Consider the following 20,480-nt stretch of genomic DNA (forward strand, 5'->3'; position numbering starts at 1 on the left):
AGGTTATCATTCAAATGACCGCGTCTGTTCATGGAGTCAGAGCCACTTCATGACATCATTGGAGTGACAGGGCAGCCGTGTGTGGGGGGAGGAGGGGGAGCCGAGGGAGGAGGTTCTCTCCACACAAGTTTACTCTGCCCTTTGCGGGAGATGGGATTCAGCTTCTGCAAACCCGCCGAGAAACGACCAGGGACGGGGGAGGAAACTGCGCGAACACGCTGAAACCCGCTGAAGTTCGGATTATCTGCGGGGCATGGACGGTGCCGTCTAGGGGAGCTGTTGGCGCTGTCCCGGGTTGCGCGCTTGCAGCGGAGCGGACCTCGCAGCGCGACTCCAGGCGGCTCTGAAGGAAACCATATCTGGTCAAAGTATTCGTTGCTGTCACCCAGCGGGACTGTCCGGCTATAAATAGCGCTGGAGGAGGTACGGAAATAAATGCAAAAATTATACTGCATAGTCAAATGAGTGAAGATTGCACATCTAGAGTCAAATAGTGAACATTGCAACAGTTTTAAAATTACTTGAAGAGAATAAGTTTCCATGAGGTCACTGACGATAAAGGGGGAGTTTCAGGGAAATCCAGGAATAGTTTGTTTTTTTTTTGTTTTTTTTTTTTATTTCACTGTAACTGTTTTTCTGTCTGTTGGAGAATGTGTAATTGGTTGTTGTAGGTTTCATCTTAAAGTAGTAACTCTGCAAGTCCTCGCACTAAAACCCTGAGTAGGCAGCCTGCACTACAATCTCAACATGTAGTTCATTGGGGTCCTGGACACAGTGTGTGGATTTTTATTTCGTGACTAATGATTAGTATAATCCTCAGATTTGTCTCTCACCTCTTGGAGTCTCCAGAAAAACACGAGATCCATTTTAAATTCTACTAACAAAATAATTATTTTATTGGCTACAGCCATGTCATGTTTGGGCTCATGAAATGTGTCACCTTGGTGTTCATGCCACAACAAAACCAGTATCTCTGTATCAAGTGTAGGTTTCACCACCTTGCATAATCAACAGGGTCTGTGAGAGGCAACAGTTGTCTGCTGACATGTTGGTTGTCAGTTCTGCTGTGACCTACATACATCACAACATGGAGCCTTGTAACCTTTGTTAGTTTGTTAGTTATGGTTTTCCACTCAGTTTTCTTTCACATGGCCCTGCATGCTCTGGCGTTCCCTGTGGTAAACCTGAGATACAGAAGCTGTTTAAGTCTTAGTGTTACACAGTGTTTCAAACATGCACACATGTGTTTATAAGTCTATCCTTCATCTTTGGGTTTAGTAATTTAGCACATCAGGAGCTAACCTGAAAAAAAAACAAAACACGTCTGCTAAAACATTTTGACCTCTGCAGAATGCACAAATGGCCTGACCTCAGGTCTGAGGCAGCAAGTGAGCTGCCAGGCCCCTGATTATACAGATCATGATATACGACTCCTTACCGGTCCCCAAAGTAGAGAATAAGAGCCTGTCACTGATGGGTTTAGTGTCCTCAGACAGTTTAATTTCAGTTTTCAGAAAAAGTAGAAGATTGAGAGAATGACTATTATGACTCACTTCTCAACTTTACATATAAAAGTAAAGTATATGGTAACAACTCGATATGAAAACACTGCAGACTCACACACACTGTCCTGTGGCTCGTCTGCATTATGACATGTGGCAGATAGTAGAGCAGGACAGTTGCTCTCAGCTGTTTTCTGCCGGGCCATTTTGGAGACCTGTGCGATTCTAACAACTGCAGTGTTACAGAAACATTTTAGGCAGCATACAAATGTCACAGTTTCAGGAGATATAACATTACGTTGCCCATCCTCAAACCTGCAGTAAGCATTTGGTCAGAATTCTTAGGCATCTCGAGAGGGATCTGGAGTTTGTAGCAGAAATTATTAGTTTTTATTTGTCTCTGAATTTATAAAGACTTAGTTTTTAAAGTATACAAATCTGCAAAGGATAGGCTCAGACCAGCTAGTTTATACTCTGTTAACTGAGTTTGACATTAGCTTAGATGTGACAGCAATATATCATGGACTTACCAAGCTAAAGAAATTTGACGTGAAATGTTCACACATACTTCCATATCCTTTTTTTCATGACAGTTGAAGCTTTTTGGAGACATTTAGCAGGAAGTCATCTGCTGAAACTTGAAGTACCACTGCTGTGCTCTCGCCGTGTTTTATGTGCTGATTTATTGGCTGTAAAAGTTTTTGGCCACTCTGAGAGTATGTGTGAGTTTAACAGAGATTTATGTGTATTTCACGGGTGAAAAAGTCGCAGCTTCACCAGGGTTTATGTTTAAAATCAGGCTGAAAGATTTACAAAGGGATCGCTGTTGAAGCAGGTCATCGTAGCACCTTGTTCTCTACAAGTAGCTGCATTGTGTAATTATGGTTTAAAACAGATATTAGATATCTTATAATGATATCTTACTTTTATTACTGTGAGAAAGGCTGTGCTCATGTGAGAGCATACAACGCCACTTTCAAGGTTTTTACTCTCATCTGTCTTGATTAATGATCCTGCATCAGTGCTGCTATTCTTAGAGGCTGGAGGATTGGACAGGCCTGGTTTAGAGGGGTCAAGTGTTGATGACTTTACAGGGTATATTCAAACTCAGGCCATCCCTGGTCGTTCCTCCTTTCTGCCCAGCGAATGTCCTCTAATGAAGCAGAAGCTTGTAGAAACGTTATAAATACAGGCGTGGGTCTGTTTGATATCATCAGAGCAGGTCGGTGTCTTCCAGCAGACTTGCAGCATTATTTGGAGTTCAGCCCAGTTTTTCATCTTTGGTTTTGGAAACTTGTCTTGTCACGGAGCTTAGAGAAAACAGAACAAAAGAACGGCACGCTTGACCCTGCCTTTTAGGAGGTTAGCCAAAACACACTTGCTGATATACTTAAGATCAAAAAGAATCATTTCCACTCACATTCGTGCTCCTTGAATACTGAATTTCTTGCACTTTGGTTGGTTTCTAAGCTCCATCTCAACCTTTTTCCTACCTAATTTGAGTTCCTTCTCATCCTTGCATGCAGCAGGCTCAGAAAAGTTATTATTAGTCTTGTCATGTGGGGATTCATCAGTAGAAGCTCACAACACATGTCAAACCCTGACCCAGGGTTGTAAGGAGCCAGGGCTTAGAGGCAGCACATATGCCAAGCGTTTGGTGTTGTGACCCACAAATGTTCCACTGCAGCTCACCCATCATCAGTCCTCAGGTCCCACAGCCAAGACTTGGATCTGCCATGTAGAGAGAGAGAGAGGCAGAAGAGACAGAAAGCACGAGAACAACACATTTCCGCAGCAGATATTTGCTTTATCCGGGGTTGACTTTTATACTTTTCTGCAGAGTGCTTTGAGAGGAAAAGCAGAGCTGCACTCTGACACTGCTTCATGGCAGACAGGTCAGCAACGGGATACGATACTGGGAGGAAATGGAGGGTTAGTTTCAACAGATGTGAGCAGGTGAAAACTTGTGCTAGTTGAAGATTTGTCTGCTGTTGTAGTCATGGAAAATCAAAGGGAATTGTCCGTGTAGCTACTGTAGCAAGTCACACTCCTGTGGTCTGATGTTGAGCTGAGGTAAACAGCTGATTTGTATATTTTATCTTATTTGTATATAAAGCTTATCTCCTGTTAGGTTTTGTAAATGTTTTAGACCTATTTTTTCTCGTCCAACATGTTTACACGACACCTTCTACGTTACAATCAGCCTCTTGTAAGCTTCTCACTGTCTTTTCTCTAGTTTGAAAATGCAAATCCAGTTCACAAAAACAATTTCTCTTCCCTCCTGACTGTGTTACCAGGCAGCAGCTGGTTAGCTTAGCTTAGCATAAACAGGGGGCAACAGGTTAGTTGTTTCCCCCTGTTTCCAGACACATCTCAGAAATCTGTTCTTCTAACATTCGATGAATGTGAATGTAAATGTATCTCCAGTGCCTCTGCAGTATCAGATGTTATGTAAAGGTTTCATTCTGCCACAAACAATATGACCGTTCAATGAGGAGCTCATTTCAAACCGCAAATTGCCTTCTAATTGGGAGAGCTATTAGTCTCTCCTCACTCTCTGCTCCTGCCTCCTCCAGGTCTCTCTCTCTCTTTCCCAGGAGCGCTACAGGCACTTGGCTGCCTTTGCTGTTATTTTACCCCTGAGCTGGGGGCCACTGAGGTGAGTACAGTCAAGTTTTTACGGCAACGAGCATCATTGAGTGACGCTTGGTTAGTGTATATCTCCCTTCTTGTCTTTAGCCAGCCAGTTTTTAATTTCTCTGACCCTTTGAACACTGTTATTCCACCATTCATTTTATCACTGTTTTCTTACCAGCTGTCTCCATCCACAGATATCTTTTTTTTTTTCCTCAAACACCAGGGTAATCCAGGCTCCTGATCTACATTTTGTCTTTTCGCGTGGAGGGGTTATTGAGGTAAGGGAACCGATGGAATGCCTCTCAAATCCCTGTGTGTGTTTGTACAGTATAAACTTACTTTGGCAGCACTGAATCTCATATCTCAGACCCATCTCAGAAATGTGAACTTATATCGCCTAAAGCAAGTTGAGAACACAAGAAATGTAATTTGTGTAAGAACAGCATTGTAACATATTGTGAAAGCTAACTCTTGTTGCTAGAAATCAGATGAAATTTGGACAAAACATATATTAAATGTTTGTTTTATTGGGGGAAAATCTTGTTTTATCTTAAACTCACCGTTCAGCATTGCTGACATTTAACGTCATGTGATCCTCTTTAACTGAAAATCCACCCATCAGCAACAGTTTTAACTTTTACAGGAGTTTGTCTGTGTTTGTTGTTGAAGTGACCTAATTCCTGTTTCCAGGTGTGTTGTCAGTCATGTCAGTGATAAGGAAGGAGATGGAGAAGTACAGGGACATAGATGAGGACGAGCTGCTGAAGAAACTCTCAGAGGAAGAGCTGCAGCGGTTAGAGGACGAATTAGAGGAGCTGGATCCTGATGTGAGTTTATAATATAAAGCTCATGAGAAGCTGTTCCTGTCACTGTGTTGGTGTCAGTGGAGAATTATGGGACCATTCAGGCTTCATAGAGCCCCCTTATGTGATATACTGCAGTCTACTGTATATCACTACAGCTACATATGCTTGTGTTTGAATTGATGTTAGCTGGTGATTTCTGTTTTTAAGTAAGTCAAACTGTGTTGAGCGCAGAACTTCTGAACGTACCCATGAGTAAATGGTTCTAATGTAAATAGTTTCTGCAGTGTTAGTTCAGTGGCAGCTGATGCACTGCTCTTTAAATGCTATGTTGCTGAACCCAGCTAATCCAGAGTCATGCAGTTAGTGTTACTGCACAATGTGACCATTAGGCTGGTTAGGGTTTATATTCTCTTATTGACTGTAATCAAACTAAAGGTGATGTGTGGAGTTTAGATGATGACCCACAGTCTTGTTCTAGGGTGTGGAACGGATTGTGACAGCTGCAGTAAACCAGTAATCCTCTATGTGGAATTAAGTGGTTGTAGAAATAATTGGATGCAACATAAAAAAGAGATAGATTATTAACATAGAATAGATTTGAAAGAGTTGGGATTTAAGATTTGCTTCCTTTATCTTTCTTACATAATTGTAAGATGAACAAAACAATTAGTTTAAAGATGTCAAAGATGCTATTTTTGTAAAAAAACATCAGAATCAGTTTTATTGCCAAGTATGTTTTCACATACAAGGAATTTTTTCTGGTGATTATTGAAATAATAAATAAATAATATTCAATAATGTGATTGAACATTATTGGAAAAAAATAAATAAATGAATCCATCTTGAAAATCATCATTATTCAAAGATATGAATGAAGAACTATAGGAGAGAACAACAGAGAAATCCTAGAAAACACTCAACCTTTAATGTGACGGAGTTAGTCACCTCTTCCTCTGGCATTTACAGTATTTCTCTATTCACAGTCTCACGTGGGAGGCCGGGTTGTGTATCTTGGTTTTAGCCATTGTGCTACAGTACAGGAGGTCAGGGCATCAGTTAATACTTGTGTTTAGATCCTGTTGGTTTTTATGATGCATTTACTTCAGCATTTGATGCATCCGCCACCAGCTTCATACCCTCAGAGATCAGTGATGATGCATCATGGGTGGTGACAGCAGCTGTATTAGCTTTCTGACGAATGTGTAACAGCTCACAAAGTGACTGGATTCCCCCTCAATGCCAAGGGGATGACTGGAAGGGAATAATCTAGACGCCTGCGTGTGTGTGTGTGTGTGTGTGTGTGTGAGAGAGATTAATGCCAGCACTGAGTGACCTCAGGGACTACATGATATAAACAGGAGAAACAGTGAGAGGCAGTGTGGGTAGCTTACCTTGTTTGTGCCTGTTTATGAGGGTAACCTCTTACGCAACAGTGAAGTGTCCCCTTTCTTTGAGACGCACTGTAACCTTCCCAGCACAGCCTCCCACATCAGTTCCAGTAAGCCACTCAAAAGGCTTCATCATGCTGGACACAAAAACATCATGTCTGCCAGCTGCACTGTGATTGTAGAGATAAATTTATTGTCGATCATCTAAAGAACGTTTTGTGTTTTTAGTACATACTGTACTGCGTCACAGTCATATGCTTACACACTACAACCAGGACTGTTTACTTCGTCTAAGACACCATGGTCACATCGTAGTGGCTCTCACTTGAAGTCTGAGATTTCTTACATTTTTGGATCACAGCTCCAGCGCACTGTTTTAATGTGGAAGAGGTTAATACAAATCACATGTAACTTTACTGGTAACATTTCTTAAATCATGGAAAGTGAACATTTTGTCATTCATCCACATAACTTAAAGCTGCACTGTTTAATATTACTATAACCATTTTAGCTTCTTTTTTGTTTTGTGGTCATTACTCTAAATAGCTTTGTTTCCAGCTGCAGGCAGCTGTTTTCACTATGATAAACCCGCTGTTCTCAGCCCGCCCAGCATCAAATGGCTAACAAAGTCAACAACTAGCTAGTGAACCTAGTGGAGCATTTAGCAGCTGAAGAAAACAGATATTTTTCTCAGGAGTTGGCGGAGACCAAAGCAAAGCTAAAAAGGGAATTAAAAAAAAATGTTGATGTTGCTCTGTATCTGCTGGATGTGTAGATAACCAACTGTTTGCTAACAAGTTCAAGTACCGTATCAACATATCCTATCAACTTTTTAAGGTGATTATATATATATATATATATATATATATATGTTGTGTTTTCGGCTTGTTTTAGCTGTGCCCAGGTGGCCAAAAGAAATCAGCCAATGCAGGTTTAAAAAGAAAATGCATCTTAAAAGTTAGCTCCTGGTTCTCAGACTTGTCCTTGCAGACTTGTACTGTACAAGTTACAGTCCCGTGCTTATAGATGTCTGCTGTGGCTCGTGAGAGGAACAGAGACCAAATGAGCCGAGGGTGAAAATACAGAGAGAGAAAGTAGAGAGGGAAGCAAAGTTAAAAGGGACAGGAGAGAGAACATGCTGGGGCTGAGGCCTCTTATCTACAGCTGATGTGAGTGTGTGACACACAAAGCTTGGCAGTGACAGTGTGATATACCCTCGGCTCTACTATATATACTACTGTAAGTCACATGAACATTTATGGACCACTGCTGGAAGTGCTGGATGAGAGCAACAGAAACCAAAACAACTGTGTGAATCACTTGGTGTCTTTTTGAAAATCGTTTGCTGCTTTGGGAGTATTGGTTTTTAAAAGCTTCTTTTTAAAGGAGAGAGACTGAAAGCAGATGAATAAGAGTGAGAGAGACAGGCAGGGAGGAGAGAGAGGCCTGTAAGTGCTGACAGGACAGATAAGATATGAAGCTATAAGTAGCACTTTGAAGAGCTCGGTTTTTGAATGTTGCTTCAGGTTGAAAATAACTTGGTATGCAGCAAAGCTCTGGGAAACGTCTTGGTCCTGTGTTGGTCTGGATTAGAGATAGGAACTGATGTGGGAGTTACATTAACCGGAGTACAGATTTGGCATCACCATCTCAATATATATATCTCCCTTTGCTCTAATACTGTAACACTTTTGTTGTGTTTTCACTATCTCCCTCCTCAAATCCTCAAAACTGTTTAAAATGTAATGCAAACAATATCATATCAATGTTGGACATATTTCTATAGCTCAGATTCTATAACTCAAACCATGAGAGGTCTCTTTTGTTTTCATTGGAGTGCTGCTGAGAGAGATTGCAGTCAAAGGAAGAAATCCTGGACTAATTTGTTCTTCATTGTTCTGCATTAAAGTTGCAAGGTATTATAGGATGTAAGGAGGAAGGGAGATGAATTCAGAAAAGATTTTTTTTTTTCCCCAGTGCCAGTCCTTTAAATTATGTAAATTCCTGCCCTTGTGTAGAATGCATTGTTGCCAGCTGGGATGAGGCAGAAGGACCAGACTAAGAAAGCTCCAACAGGGACGTTTCAGAGGGATAACCTCCTGGCCCATCTGGAGAAACAAGCCAAAGAGCATCCAGACAGAGAAGACCTGGTGCCCTTCACAGGGGAGAAGCGAGGTAAGAAATGTTTTCTCATAGTGGGTCTACGCAGATGAAAAGTTGGCTCAAAGCACTGTTTTTACAAAGTGAACAAATGACGAGAACACTGAATGTCAACACTGTTTGGTTTCCCTGCATACTAGAGATAACTGAGTTACCCAAGTATGTGAGCTGAGGAGAGGGTGGACTCTCTGATTCTTGGATGTAGTGGGAGAAAAAAAAAATTATAAATGAATGGAAATCTGAGGCATCTATGACCACAGCATTTTTTTAAAACTCCCTAAAGGCAGATCGACGCCACAAACACCAGTCTAGTGTGGACACAGAGGTGTGTGATGGATGGTGAGAGATACCAGACATCCCTGTGTGAAACTCTAGAAGGTCTCCCTGCTGTCACCTTCATCATGCTCTTCCTTGCTGGTGTTATGGTCTTACTGCAGTCTCTATCTCGTGCACCAAAAAGGCAGACATTTCAACTGAATTTTACAAACCAGCATAAAGCTGCAGGTGGAGCAGCCAAGTAGCTGCAAACTGGATCATATGAGTGGCACTGAGCGACAGCAGCTTCTGCTCCCTGTACAGAGCTTTCTGCCTTCACTCCACTTTCAGCCACTCCATGTTTTCTATTTGCCGCCCCCCTCCTGCTCACCCTGAAGGGCAGACAAAACCTACTCCAGTTTGCTTCATCGCAGGACTTGAAACAGGCTAACAGGTTAAATAAAACAGCCTGGAGTCAGGTGTGACATGAAAGGATCCTCACCTCAGCCGGCTCAGCTGTTACATAAGAGAGCTGGTTTGGGCAGCGGGACAGACCTCTCCCTCACAACTCCGGGTGATATGTCACCTTAGTTTGACATTTCCATTTTCAACAAACACTATTGCACATGCTGTATTTCAATACGACTTCTTAACAGTCGTAATTACGACTGGCTTATACTTTCAGGACAACTTGCACCCATTTTCGACCTGAGCAGAGGTCCAAGGAGGGGGCGCTTTAAAACGCAAAATTCCAAGGGAACACAAATTGTTTCCACCAAATAATGTCATCAGTTAAGATTTAAGTGCTAGTGATACTAGTCATCATAGTAGTAGTACTTGTACTGTAATCTTTGTGTCTTATAATGTTGCAGGGAAAGCGTGGGTACCTAAAAAGAGGGTGGACCCCATCATAGAGAACGTGACCCTGGAGCCAGAGCTAGAAGAAGCCCTAGCCAGTGCTACTGATGCTGAACTGTGTGATATTGCAGGTAACACACACATACTCAGGCCTTCACACATCAGTCCTTCAGTTTTCTCCAATGTTATATACACATACCATATATACACAGTTTTTTAAAAGAAGTTGATCATCTTAAACTAAAAGGAAAAAATGGGAATTATTGCTTTTTGTTTTAGCATTTTTATTTATTTTTTCTCATGTTTATGATACAGACCTTAGGATTTTTAATATTTTCTAAAAGAAAAAGAGCACAAAGCCTCTGAGTATGACTTAATAATCTTGATTTGTAGTGTTTTCCAAACTGCAGGTGTCTGATTCTTCTTCACTTTCATCTCCTGCACACTCACTAATAACTGTCAACACTCCATCTCACCTTTTAACTCGCCCTTGTTAATCAACTTTTCCTCAATCTAACTCTTCTCCATGTCTCTTAGCACTCCTTCTGCCTTTCCTCCACCCTTCCCCCTTCATCTCTCCCATCAGCCCCTCCATCTTCTCCATCTCCTCCACCCCTGCTGGATCTCTCTGTTCGCTAGCTGAACACCATCCAGGGTATCTGTAGACGGCACAAAGTATTTGCATGGGACGATTCCACTCCTCCGTCATGTCCATGTTGTCAGCTTGTGTTAAACAGACGTTTGGGGAAAAACCATGCAGCTCAGCTCACAGCCAGACAGATGTCTGTGACCACACATGCATTACACAGGAGTAGAGTCTGTGTAATGCATGGCAGATTTCACTGCTGTGGCAAATATTTTGCTGCATGTACACACTTTCACTGTGCTGCCATGATGTGTCTATGACTGATAACTCCATGTTTTATACACTGCAGATAAGAGCGCTGAGGTCTCATTAACCTTTGACTTAGATTTTAATAAATAATCAAATCCCAGTGTAGTAAACCTTTATTTTCTTAAAACACATGAAAATCAATGCCAGGTTCTAAGTCTGTAATATGCAAGTGATGATACAGTGTTCTGGTGGTATGAAAGCTATTAATTTGCTACTTTGCAATGAGTTTGAGTTACCCACCACCAAAGTCACCTCCACTTGCATGCCAGCCCCTGCCACCCGCCCATCCTTCTCCTAAGAGCAGCTGGGTAGCTTGCGTTCCCTGACTGTTTATGTCTTTGTAAACATGGTCTGTTCTCGTGCTCTCGGTTGCTCTGACAAACAGATGAGGTGATAATTTGCTCTAAATCATATCTTTTATATTGTATCCTCGGTCCAAAAAACATATTTCAGATCCACTGCTGCCAGGACGACACTTCCTTGATGGGCGGCTTCACAGGCTCATACCTTGACGTCCTTTATAGTTATGATATAGAGGATAGTAGTCAGCCAACAGAGAGCTGGACATTAGCTGCGGCTGCAAAACCAAAGCTAGTATATATCACCAATTAAACCACTGCACCTGAGCATTACAGCATACGACCGCTTGATTGTTGAAACTCAAAGTGTCAGGTTTGACTTCTTTGCAATGCTGCAAGTGCTTTTGTACTGTCTGTATTTGCATGGTGGTCCAGTGTACAGATGTGACTAGACAATCACTAAATCTATTGATGCCTTTCCAGCATCTCTGTCTCTTTTTCTTTTCTGAACCTTTGTTTATTCCCTTTGTTCTCTCCATCCTCATTCTGTCCTCTTGCCTGTCTTCCAGCCATCCTGGGTATGCACACCCTGATGAGTAACCAGCAGTACTACGAAGCCCTGGCCAGCAGCACCATAGTCAACAAGCAAGGCCTCAACAGTACATAAAACACACGCACTTGCACACATGTACCAGAAACCTACTGTATGTTACTCAGTCTTGATTTGGAGAAATCTGCCAGTTGCATGAGCTGTCTTCACTTGATTTAATCACAGATTCATTTGATGCTGGGATTTTCAAGAAGCCAGTAAAAGTAGATTGAAATACAGCAGATCACTCGACTGGTTTGAAGGAAATATCACCTCACGCCAGAAAAATGTTGAAGTTGGAGTTGGCTTGGATCGAAATCAAATGAAATGATCTCATCTTGGCAGAATGTTGGTTTATTTTACCAAAGATAAAAGGCTCAGTCTTTTTTGGTTGCGCTTCATCCATGTACAAATACAGTTACACGCGTTAAAACTAAGCACATTGGCAGATAACATTAAGTGAATATAGACACTCATACATTGTCCTATAGTGGAATATCACTGATGAGTCATCTGTGTATTCTTCTTACACTGTACAGTGTAAACGATTGGATTCTGATATTACTTTTACTCCCCTATCACACACAGACCAACACATACACACACATTAGTGATCCATTGTTTATCTTGAATAGCAGCTCGTCCTATAGATTCTCCTCCAGAGTAAGAGTCAGAATATCTCATTTCCAAATATGACGCCTCTCAAAATTTATATTTATAATATTTATTGCTTCAAGAAGCCTTCGATTTCTATTATATCTCACTGCTGAGCATTTTACAAAGTATCCAGTTCTGTTTTATCTTCTTTAACCACCACAGAAAATAAACATTAAGGAACTCAGAGTTGTTTGAGTCATACAGTATAATCCGTCACAGTTAGCGTTACATGCTGATATTCTAGTAAAAGTTACAATATACTTGTGTGGTAACATAGCTACATGTGCATTGATAGGTCTGTGCTGCAAAATGTCCGTGGTCACTGTGATGGATTACTTGTATTAAGCAAAGTTCAAATCTGTGAAAGTTAATTTCCATACCATATGAGAATTAATGGAAACCAATGACTGCCTGGAAAGTGGGATAAAAAATATAACAATATCCTTTTGTATGGTATCCTTTTAGAAATGTTCAGCATATATGTAAAACGTTACGAACATGACATGTAGTAAATGGGTTAAAAATGTGCAAAAAATGGTGTGGTTTGTTATGCTTAATTTTCTGAGGTAAAATATATTTAGTGGCTGGTGGCTGTGTGAGTTATAGGATGAAATGGCCTGAGAAAGTTCACTTTTGATCCAGCAGAGAGCCCCATAACCTCAAGCAACATTCACTGTGGTCACTGACTGTGGGAAAACATTGTCATGAATATGTAGAAGGCTCTGTTGTGTACTGAGGACTGTAGGTGGATGTGTTGACAGACTCTCGAGCAATCAACTGTCCGGCTGAAATTTTACTGAGGTTAGACCCTGTGCAGAAAGAGTCTGTCCCTCAACAGTCTGTTGCTCTACAAAAGAGTGTGTCATTGTGTTGTATCCCAGGTGTGATCCAGTGCACCCAGTATAAACCAGTCCCAGATGAGGAGCCCAACTCCACTGACGTAGAAGAAACCCTGTTGAGAATAAAGAGGAATGACCCTGACCTCGTTGAGGTCAACCTCAACAACATCAAGGTAAGAAGGTCTGTGTGTGTGTGAGAATATCATGTTGAGGATATGAGCTTAAATGCTGTATCTATGAACTCAGTTCCTCTATTAGTTATATTTGTCTGCATTTTCTAGTCCTTACATTTGAAGAAGGTCAACTTTATCATTGCACAAAATGTGGTTTTCACGTTTTAATTTTGCAGACAAAATTTTAAAAAGCTACAGTTTAAGAAATAAACAAATTTCAAATCAATAAGCTCAGTTCATTTTAGTGCATAAACTGAGCTGTAATATTTTGATGGTGTGTTTTTCTGTTCACAGAATATCCCCATCCCGACTCTGAAGGCGTACGCTGAGGCTCTGATGAAGAACACTGTGGTGGAGCGGTTCAGTATCGTAGGAACCAGAAGCAATGACCCTGTAGCATTTGTGAGTCACAGCTGTAACATTTTGTTGCTCCATGTCTCTGACGTAGCTCAGCCAAGTTCAACTCGCTTTTTATTTGGTGGTTTAAATTAGTTTGATTGAGTTGTTAGTTGCACTGTTTCTAAGGATACACTCTCTGCATGTGTTGTATTGTTCTAACACTCTTAGTCTGTCTAAACAAAAGATTCAGGTATCTCTGTACTTGAATTTAAATCTTCTTTTTTGCCTTTAAAGCATTGCTTTCTCAAACAGCCACCTCATGTTTGTGGTCAGTTATTGTGATAATGGCACTAACAAAAAACAAAACTATGAATATACAGTTGGGTTTAGATCTTCTTCATGCTGCATATAATGCCTTTACCAATTCCTACTTTTCTATTATCTAATAAGATATATGTATCAATGAGTCTCACAGAGACACTTTATGGTGCCTTATCCCTCATTTTAGCAAACCAGTAGCAGGATTATAGAGCAAATGGCTGCAAAGCATTGAGTGAACGAAGCTTTATTATGGGCTGTGTGTCTCCTCAGGCCCTGGCAGAGATGTTGAAGGTGAACACGACGCTGAAGAGCCTGAATGTTGAGTCCAACTTCATCACAGGGACTGGGATCCTGGCCCTCATAGAGTCACTGCAGAATAACACCACGCTACTGGAGCTGAAGATAGACAATCAGGTACCAACACACACACACACACACACACTTGCATAGGGTACATGCAGACTCATACACACTTGTACAAAAATGTATGTGTGTGTGGGTGTGTGTGTCAGATAGAGTACACAGGCTGTCTTTGCCACTTCAGTCTAATGCTCCCACATTGCCTTGTGATGTGTCATACTGCATAGTCCCACATCTCTGACTCACTGCTTGCCCGTTAGCTTAACTTACAAAGTATACTACTCAATCATTCACAGATATTTTATTTTTTTTTAAATCTCTCGCCTTTCTCTTGTATGTCTTTGCCATTTGGCCCCATTAAATGAATAATTGAAATGATAATAACTCAAAATTGACAAAGCATCCTTCATCCTCTGTTATCAGCTCACCCTGTCCTCCTGTCTCTTGGATCTTTTATCTTTCCTCCCATCTCTAAACCACAAATCCAATTTTTTAACCCGCTTTTAATCCGTCTCTTGCTGTCTCTCCTCCGTCCCTCCTGCTCCCTCTCTCTCCAAACCTCCAGAGCCAGCCGTTAGGCAACAAGGTTGAGATGGAGATCGCCAGCATGCTGGAGAAAAACACCACACTGTTGAAATTTGGCTACCATTTCACCCAGCAGGGCCCGCGCCTCCGAGGCTCCAACGCCATGATGAACAACAACGACCTGGGTGGGTTACACACACACACACACACATACACACACACTTTTTATAGTGCAGATGCAGTTTAGAGCCTTGGAAACAGGCACAAGAACACACACAGAGAAACATGACAAAAGTCCTTGGCTTAGGCTCAAACTGATAACATTTCAAGTACATACTGTATTTGATTACTGATTCACCTCACAATGCTTTAGTTAGTTACATAACTTTATTTCAGTAGTATTGCATCTGGCAGTGCTGGTTGTTCCGTGTGTCAGCGCTGACACTATCTCCACTATATCTATTTGAGTTGTACTTTAATCAGACTCTAATAGAGGAATCAGTGACATCATTGGCTGGAAAGCCCCAGCCAATTAAAACAGTGCCTTCCTAAGTTATGACATCAGCACTAAGAAAAGACTGTTAGCATGAGACGGTGAACAAAATGAAACTAGTGGACGAAATGTTTCTTGCAAATGGCACAAGGTATGTAGGTTAGTATTAATATTTTATTTTTGACTTTTCTTTTGTACCAAATGTTCTTATTTTACACAGGGTAACAAACAAAAAAAACGTCACAGGAGAAATATTCATAGTCCTCAGAATGACAGACAGGAGGTAAAGAGTTAGAAAGAGGTGGTCACTAGTGTCAACAAGCTGGTCTCCTGTCAGGTTTTATGAGATGCCCTCCTGTAACCATGTAACGTGACTTTTGGTTCACTGTCAGTCATACCCTTTGCTTGTATTCTTGCCATTTGTATGAGTCCGTATGAGAATTCTGATTACATTTGAGTTCAGGTTGTGGTTTCATTTGCCTCTGATGTTTTCATAGTCCTCTTGTATTTTGTCACAAACCACTTGAAGTTAAGTGTATGTGTCATAATTTGTCATGATTTTCCTTCCCCCCGTCATCTTGAAGCCCGGGTCGTCAGGTCAGAGTCGGACGGCTCCTTCACCCTCACTCTGTCTGTCCCTGAGCTGGAGAGGGCCTTCGGGAAAAAGTTCAAGCCCAAGACTAAGTAAAAAAAAAAAAAAAAAAAGAAAAGAAAAGAGAAAAAATCCTGAAACACAAACACAGCACGATTTGACCGCTCAGCTTTGTCTCTCTTCTGCCAAGATCTCCTGGTTCTTTTCCAAACCACAAACTACTGCCACCTCCTGTCATACTCCCCTGAGAGTTTCTGTTGCCTCTCCACAGCACCTATCATCACTTTCCTTCTTTTCCTCTTCTAGTCATCTCTTTGCAAAGGCCACTGTCAGGGCTTCCCAAATTTAGCTGTTGCTCTTTGGTCCCCGCTGTCGTCAGAGTATAAACTTTGTTGCCGTAAGTTTTGGACATTCCCCAAAAAAGTGTAAAAACCTCTGCTCAAAAAGGCAACAAACTGGAAAAATGTTGATGTTAATGATATTGAGAAATAGACAGATAGGATATATAATAAAGAAAAGGTTCAGGGAGCACTCTGCCTTTTCTCAACACAAGTAAGAAAGTGAACACGACAGTTAGACTAAAATAACCCGTACTTTTGAAAGAAGGAACAAGACACAAACCTCAGATAAGATTAAGTTCGTAAAATGGACATAAAAATTGCTGAAGAGACACAAGCACAGGTTTTAAACTGCCCGAGAGACTGATCCCTGAACGGCATCCACTATAGCTGCCTCTTCTGTGTTTGAAATGTGATTGTTCAGGATGAAACTCTTCCTTTTTGCTTAGCTGTTTCTGGGAGATCTCTCTTCTCTCTTCCTGTGGCTGCACTGTGAATCTGCAGAAACCTTCATGGTCTTCATCTGTTGCATTTCCTACAACTCTTTCTGATCAGTAAATCTGTGCTGTTGTTAAATCTTTGGACACATCACCTACAGTATCTTTCTCCTTGGCCTTTTTACTCTGGATTTTCCTGATCTAGTATATTTTATTGCTCCTGTATTGTCTGGAGAAATTCAGCTTTTTCTGCTCAGCCTCTGTGCTCTGCTGTCCTCTTATAAACACTGCTCCTATCCAAAGATGGATTTCCAACTGGGTAAACAGGGCAAACCAGGCATGTGCCCCAGGGCTCTAGATCATGGATGATGAATTATGGGCCAATCGCACAAAGGGGGCCTGAGTGGTCAGGGGGCCCTTGGCCAGAGCCTCTTTATGAAATGACTGTTAGTATTTATTATTTCTTGTTTGAAAGTCATAGAGCTTAGTTACAAAAACTATACCAAAAAGAGGCAGCAAAGAGACTCAAAACGGACACACAGACACACAGAACCAGTACAAAGGGATATAAAACAATGAAAAAGGGATGCAAAATGACCATAAAAAGAGAAACCATCACAAAGACACACAGAACAACTATAAACTATCCGTCCAGGCGCCAGACCCTCATTGACCCGGAAGACTCCAGCTAAACTGTGTGGCAGTTTGTTAATCAGAAGATTATTCATTTAACACCCACAAGATTAAATCTAATTTGAACTTAATTTTGACCTTTATTGTTTCAGTGTATATTCTTGATGTATGGTGAATTTTACCAAATAAAATTAAGCTTAATAAAGTTAAAACAAGCTATTTACTGGTTGCTCACTAATGAATAGACAACTGGAAGAAATGCCAGGGTCAATAGGGGCCCAAGGCTTGTTTGTCCCAGGGCCCCATAGTGGATTCATCCAGCCCTGCTCTTATCACCACCCTATCTATGTCTCTTGTTCTTTGTTAATTGAACAGCTCTTGCTGAAGCCATTTCCTTTTGCAAGTGGATTAACTTTGATCTTTCTGTCCTGCTTTCTAAACACTCTTCCCTCCTTTCAGTTTCAGCCTCTCTTTTTGCTTCATGCAAAGGAAATACAGCAAGCCAACTTTGCTCTGCTTTACCTAAAGATTATGATGATGACAAACCTTCCTGATTCTGTTTGTCTAATTTTTCTATATCTCTTTTTCTCCCTCCCTTCCTTACTTTTCTTCCTTTTACCTCTTCATCTTTCGTTCTTTCTCTTCTCCCTGTGTCTCTCCGTCCTCCTCTCCATCTACAGTAAGAAAGAGAAGGCTTGAGGGAGGACCCATCTTCCCTAAGTGTCGGACGAATGTGTAGAAACCAGGGTTACCTTCAATTCCCTGTTCCCTCTTGACCCCCATCATCTTTCCGGAACATCTTCTCCTCTTCAGCCTCACAACCTCTGACGAGCCACCCAGAAAACCATGACCACCACGTCAGGTTCAGTTGTTTAGGGTTTTATTGGAACTCTAACTGCTCTCTAGACCTTTTTAGTAGATATTAGAGGATCCAATGGGACAAATCAGCATTGTCCCTCTGAACTTTCAGTTTATGCAAAAAGTGAGGTTGGCAGGCTACTGTCTTTGTGGCTTGCACTCAGGCTTGGACAACAGTATCTGCAGCTCTTTGTACGAACTAACCAGACATTGCTTACTGTCATCTTGAATCCTTTAATATCTTATGAAGTGTCTAGATTGCATAATAAAGGGGCTGGAGGTGTAGTTTTGAATGAGGGCCCATTTGAAAGGTGACGGGCCACTTTAAGCAGTCTGTGTTTCTATTGAGTTGAATGAATTCTAATTATTAATATTATTATTATTATTATTGTTATTGTGCTGTAAATGATTTGTGCTATCATTACTGTTGCTCCCAACAGGTATTGTCTACCAAATATACAGCAAAGCCCATATTAATTTGACTGGCAAAATTTAAAAAACCTATAAAGAAAATTATAATGTCACATTTTGACCCGGCCTTAAAAATGTAAAGTTGTAGCATTTTTCTCATTCGGTCTAAACAGTATTTTGGTGACTCACTCTCCTCAGATACTAAGCTATACAGATTCTTCAGTAACAGATAGATTTATAAACCTGGCTACTGTGAGATTTGTCGCTATATACATATTTATTTGTGACAGACCTGGGAAAGAGTCAGAAAGAAATTCAGATACTTGACGTACCTTGGCTCAATTGCGCTGGATAGTGTAACAAGTAGTGTAAAACATGTTGCTGTAAATGAAAATGTTCACTCTAATTACTCTTTACACTGTTACACTATCAAGCATTCACATTAGCAGGGAAACCCCCACAAGCTGGGAGTGACAACTGCCTGTTCAAATGTTATTCACTGACATCAGATATTCTATCAACCTAATGTAAAATCTCCTACAAACACCATCTTGTTATGTAGAAGTAACTCGACAGTCAACTGTGTAGCTCAGACTACAGTAATAACCCAAAGAACTACAAGTATTTGAATGGATTTCTGCTACTGCTACACTTTCAACCAGGTCTGGTTTGTTGATTGTTTGTGTTTGTTTATTTTTATTTACTGGAGCTAAAAAAAAAGTGTGTCATAATATGAACTGGTTGGTACTGTTGACTTACTGTTTATTACAGGATTCACATTAACGCCTCAGTCCAGGTTTGGACTATTTCAGTGATGGATGTTAGACACAGATTTAAAAACAGGAAACCTCTCATGTCTTTACAGCTGTCAGATTATACCTATTCATTTTATTTAAACGAGGAAATGTTATCAGACGATTTGCAGTTTCAAAATGTTTGTTGCTGAAATACGGTATTACTTACTTTGATCTTGAATTGATCCGTAAGGAGTTACAAGAGTTACAAACCAAAGAGGTATAACCTTGATTATGCCCTTGTTACCAACTTTATGTTGGTAATTATGTTTGGCACCTAATGGGATTTCTCCTAATTTTAAAACAGCACATTGAGGAAAAAAAAGAAGGTTTAATTCACTGTAAAACCAGAAACAAGAACTAAAACAACCAGTCAAAATGGTTTGCACTTGTTACTTTTTTTTTTTTAAGATGAAATGTGTCTATTTGCTGCATAGAGAAAATGGGTAAACTACCAGTTACAGACTTGAAGGTAAAACTGCTCCTACCATCCATGTTTTCTTGATGTGAACAACTGTACCTGATACTGACAAAGAATAAAGATAAAAAAAAAATCTGACAGCATGTTTAAGGGTTACATAACCCATTTATTGTCATTTCGTACAGTATCACTGCTTTGTTACTTTCTCGTCAGTGCTGTGGGTGATGTTGAACAAATGGTTATTAATGGATGTTACATTTGTACGACAGTGAGTAACTGAATGCGAAAGGGGGCGAGGGCTCCGTCCCTGCCATTCCCACAGTCTTTGTGTGTCCTGTTCTTTTCTTCTGTCCAGTGTTCTCTGATATTTTAAAGCTTGACTCTGTGTTTTGTTAGATAGTTCACCTTTTTTGGTTGAATTTTTGTTTATGGGATAAATAAAGCTTGAAAATAACATTTCCACAACGTCCTTGTGCTTAAACTTAATTTATATTTAGCTGGACATTGTACCTAAATATACGTTTTCCCATTCAGAGACAACAGTGACACTCAATGGCTAAATGGAAGAAATACACCATGATAGTTCGGTTGGACTGTCCATCTCTCCCGGCCATATATTGCTCCCATCAGACTAAGAACATCACTGCATTGCACTTCTGTTATTTTCTATTATTTACTTTTGATGATGGTTATCTTCAATTTACATTTTCAGTGTGTAGATTTCACACGAGAGTCGGTGTCAGTGTCAGTGAATAAAAATGCTTGTGTCAGTTCATTTACTGTGTGAAACTATGCAGAGGAACCAAACATTTTACTCAATAATCAGTTTGAAGTAAGTGGATACACCAGGTTGGTGCCTGGTGTACAGCCAAGAAATGGAGCTATAAAACTGAAAATATT

The 20,480-nt window shown here is 40.7% G+C and overlaps 1 protein-coding gene across 5 annotated transcripts; it reads left to right on the top strand.

Moving 5' to 3' along the window:
* Positions 1-79: 79 nt before the first annotated feature.
* tmod1 (tropomodulin 1) lies at positions 80-20,039 on the top strand. Of its 5 annotated transcripts, none has more exons than XM_071503528.1 (13): positions 80-423; positions 4,079-4,170; positions 4,363-4,417; positions 4,830-4,966; positions 8,352-8,508; positions 9,621-9,737; positions 11,370-11,459; positions 12,928-13,058; positions 13,353-13,460; positions 13,989-14,132; positions 14,644-14,788; positions 15,681-15,780; positions 17,777-20,039. In XM_071503528.1, exons 4-13 carry the CDS (start codon positions 4,844-4,846, stop codon positions 17,793-17,795), a joined length of 1,134 nt encoding a protein of 377 aa, XP_071359629.1. In that variant the 5' UTR covers positions 80-423; positions 4,079-4,170; positions 4,363-4,417; positions 4,830-4,843; the 3' UTR covers positions 17,796-20,039. The 5 variants fall into 5 exon arrangements, with proteins under 5 accessions (XP_071359629.1, XP_071359628.1, XP_071359627.1 ...); XM_071503527.1 differs by having other exon boundaries at positions 4,079-4,161; positions 4,334-4,417; XM_071503526.1 differs by having other exon boundaries at positions 4,079-4,161.
* The last annotated feature ends 441 nt before the right edge of the window (positions 20,040-20,480 follow it).

This window comes from Trachinotus anak, unplaced genomic scaffold, assembly GCF_046630095.1.
Source record: "Trachinotus anak isolate AG129_WGS33_773 ecotype Australia unplaced genomic scaffold, CSIRO_AGI_Tana_v1 ptg000019l, whole genome shotgun sequence".
In the NCBI taxonomy this organism is placed as follows: domain Eukaryota; kingdom Metazoa; phylum Chordata; class Actinopteri; order Carangiformes; family Carangidae; genus Trachinotus; species Trachinotus anak.

Coding starts and splice junctions, on each gene's coding strand:
- tmod1 (XM_071503528.1), top strand. CDS start 4,844: ATGTCAGTGATAAGGAAGGAGATGGAGAAGTACAGGGACATAGATGAG. Junction 8,509..9,620: donor CTTCACAGGGGAGAAGCGAG/GTAAGAAATGTT, acceptor ATAATGTTGCAG/GGAAAGCGTGGGTACCTAAA. Junction 14,133..14,643: donor AGCTGAAGATAGACAATCAG/GTACCAACACAC, acceptor CCAAACCTCCAG/AGCCAGCCGTTAGGCAACAA.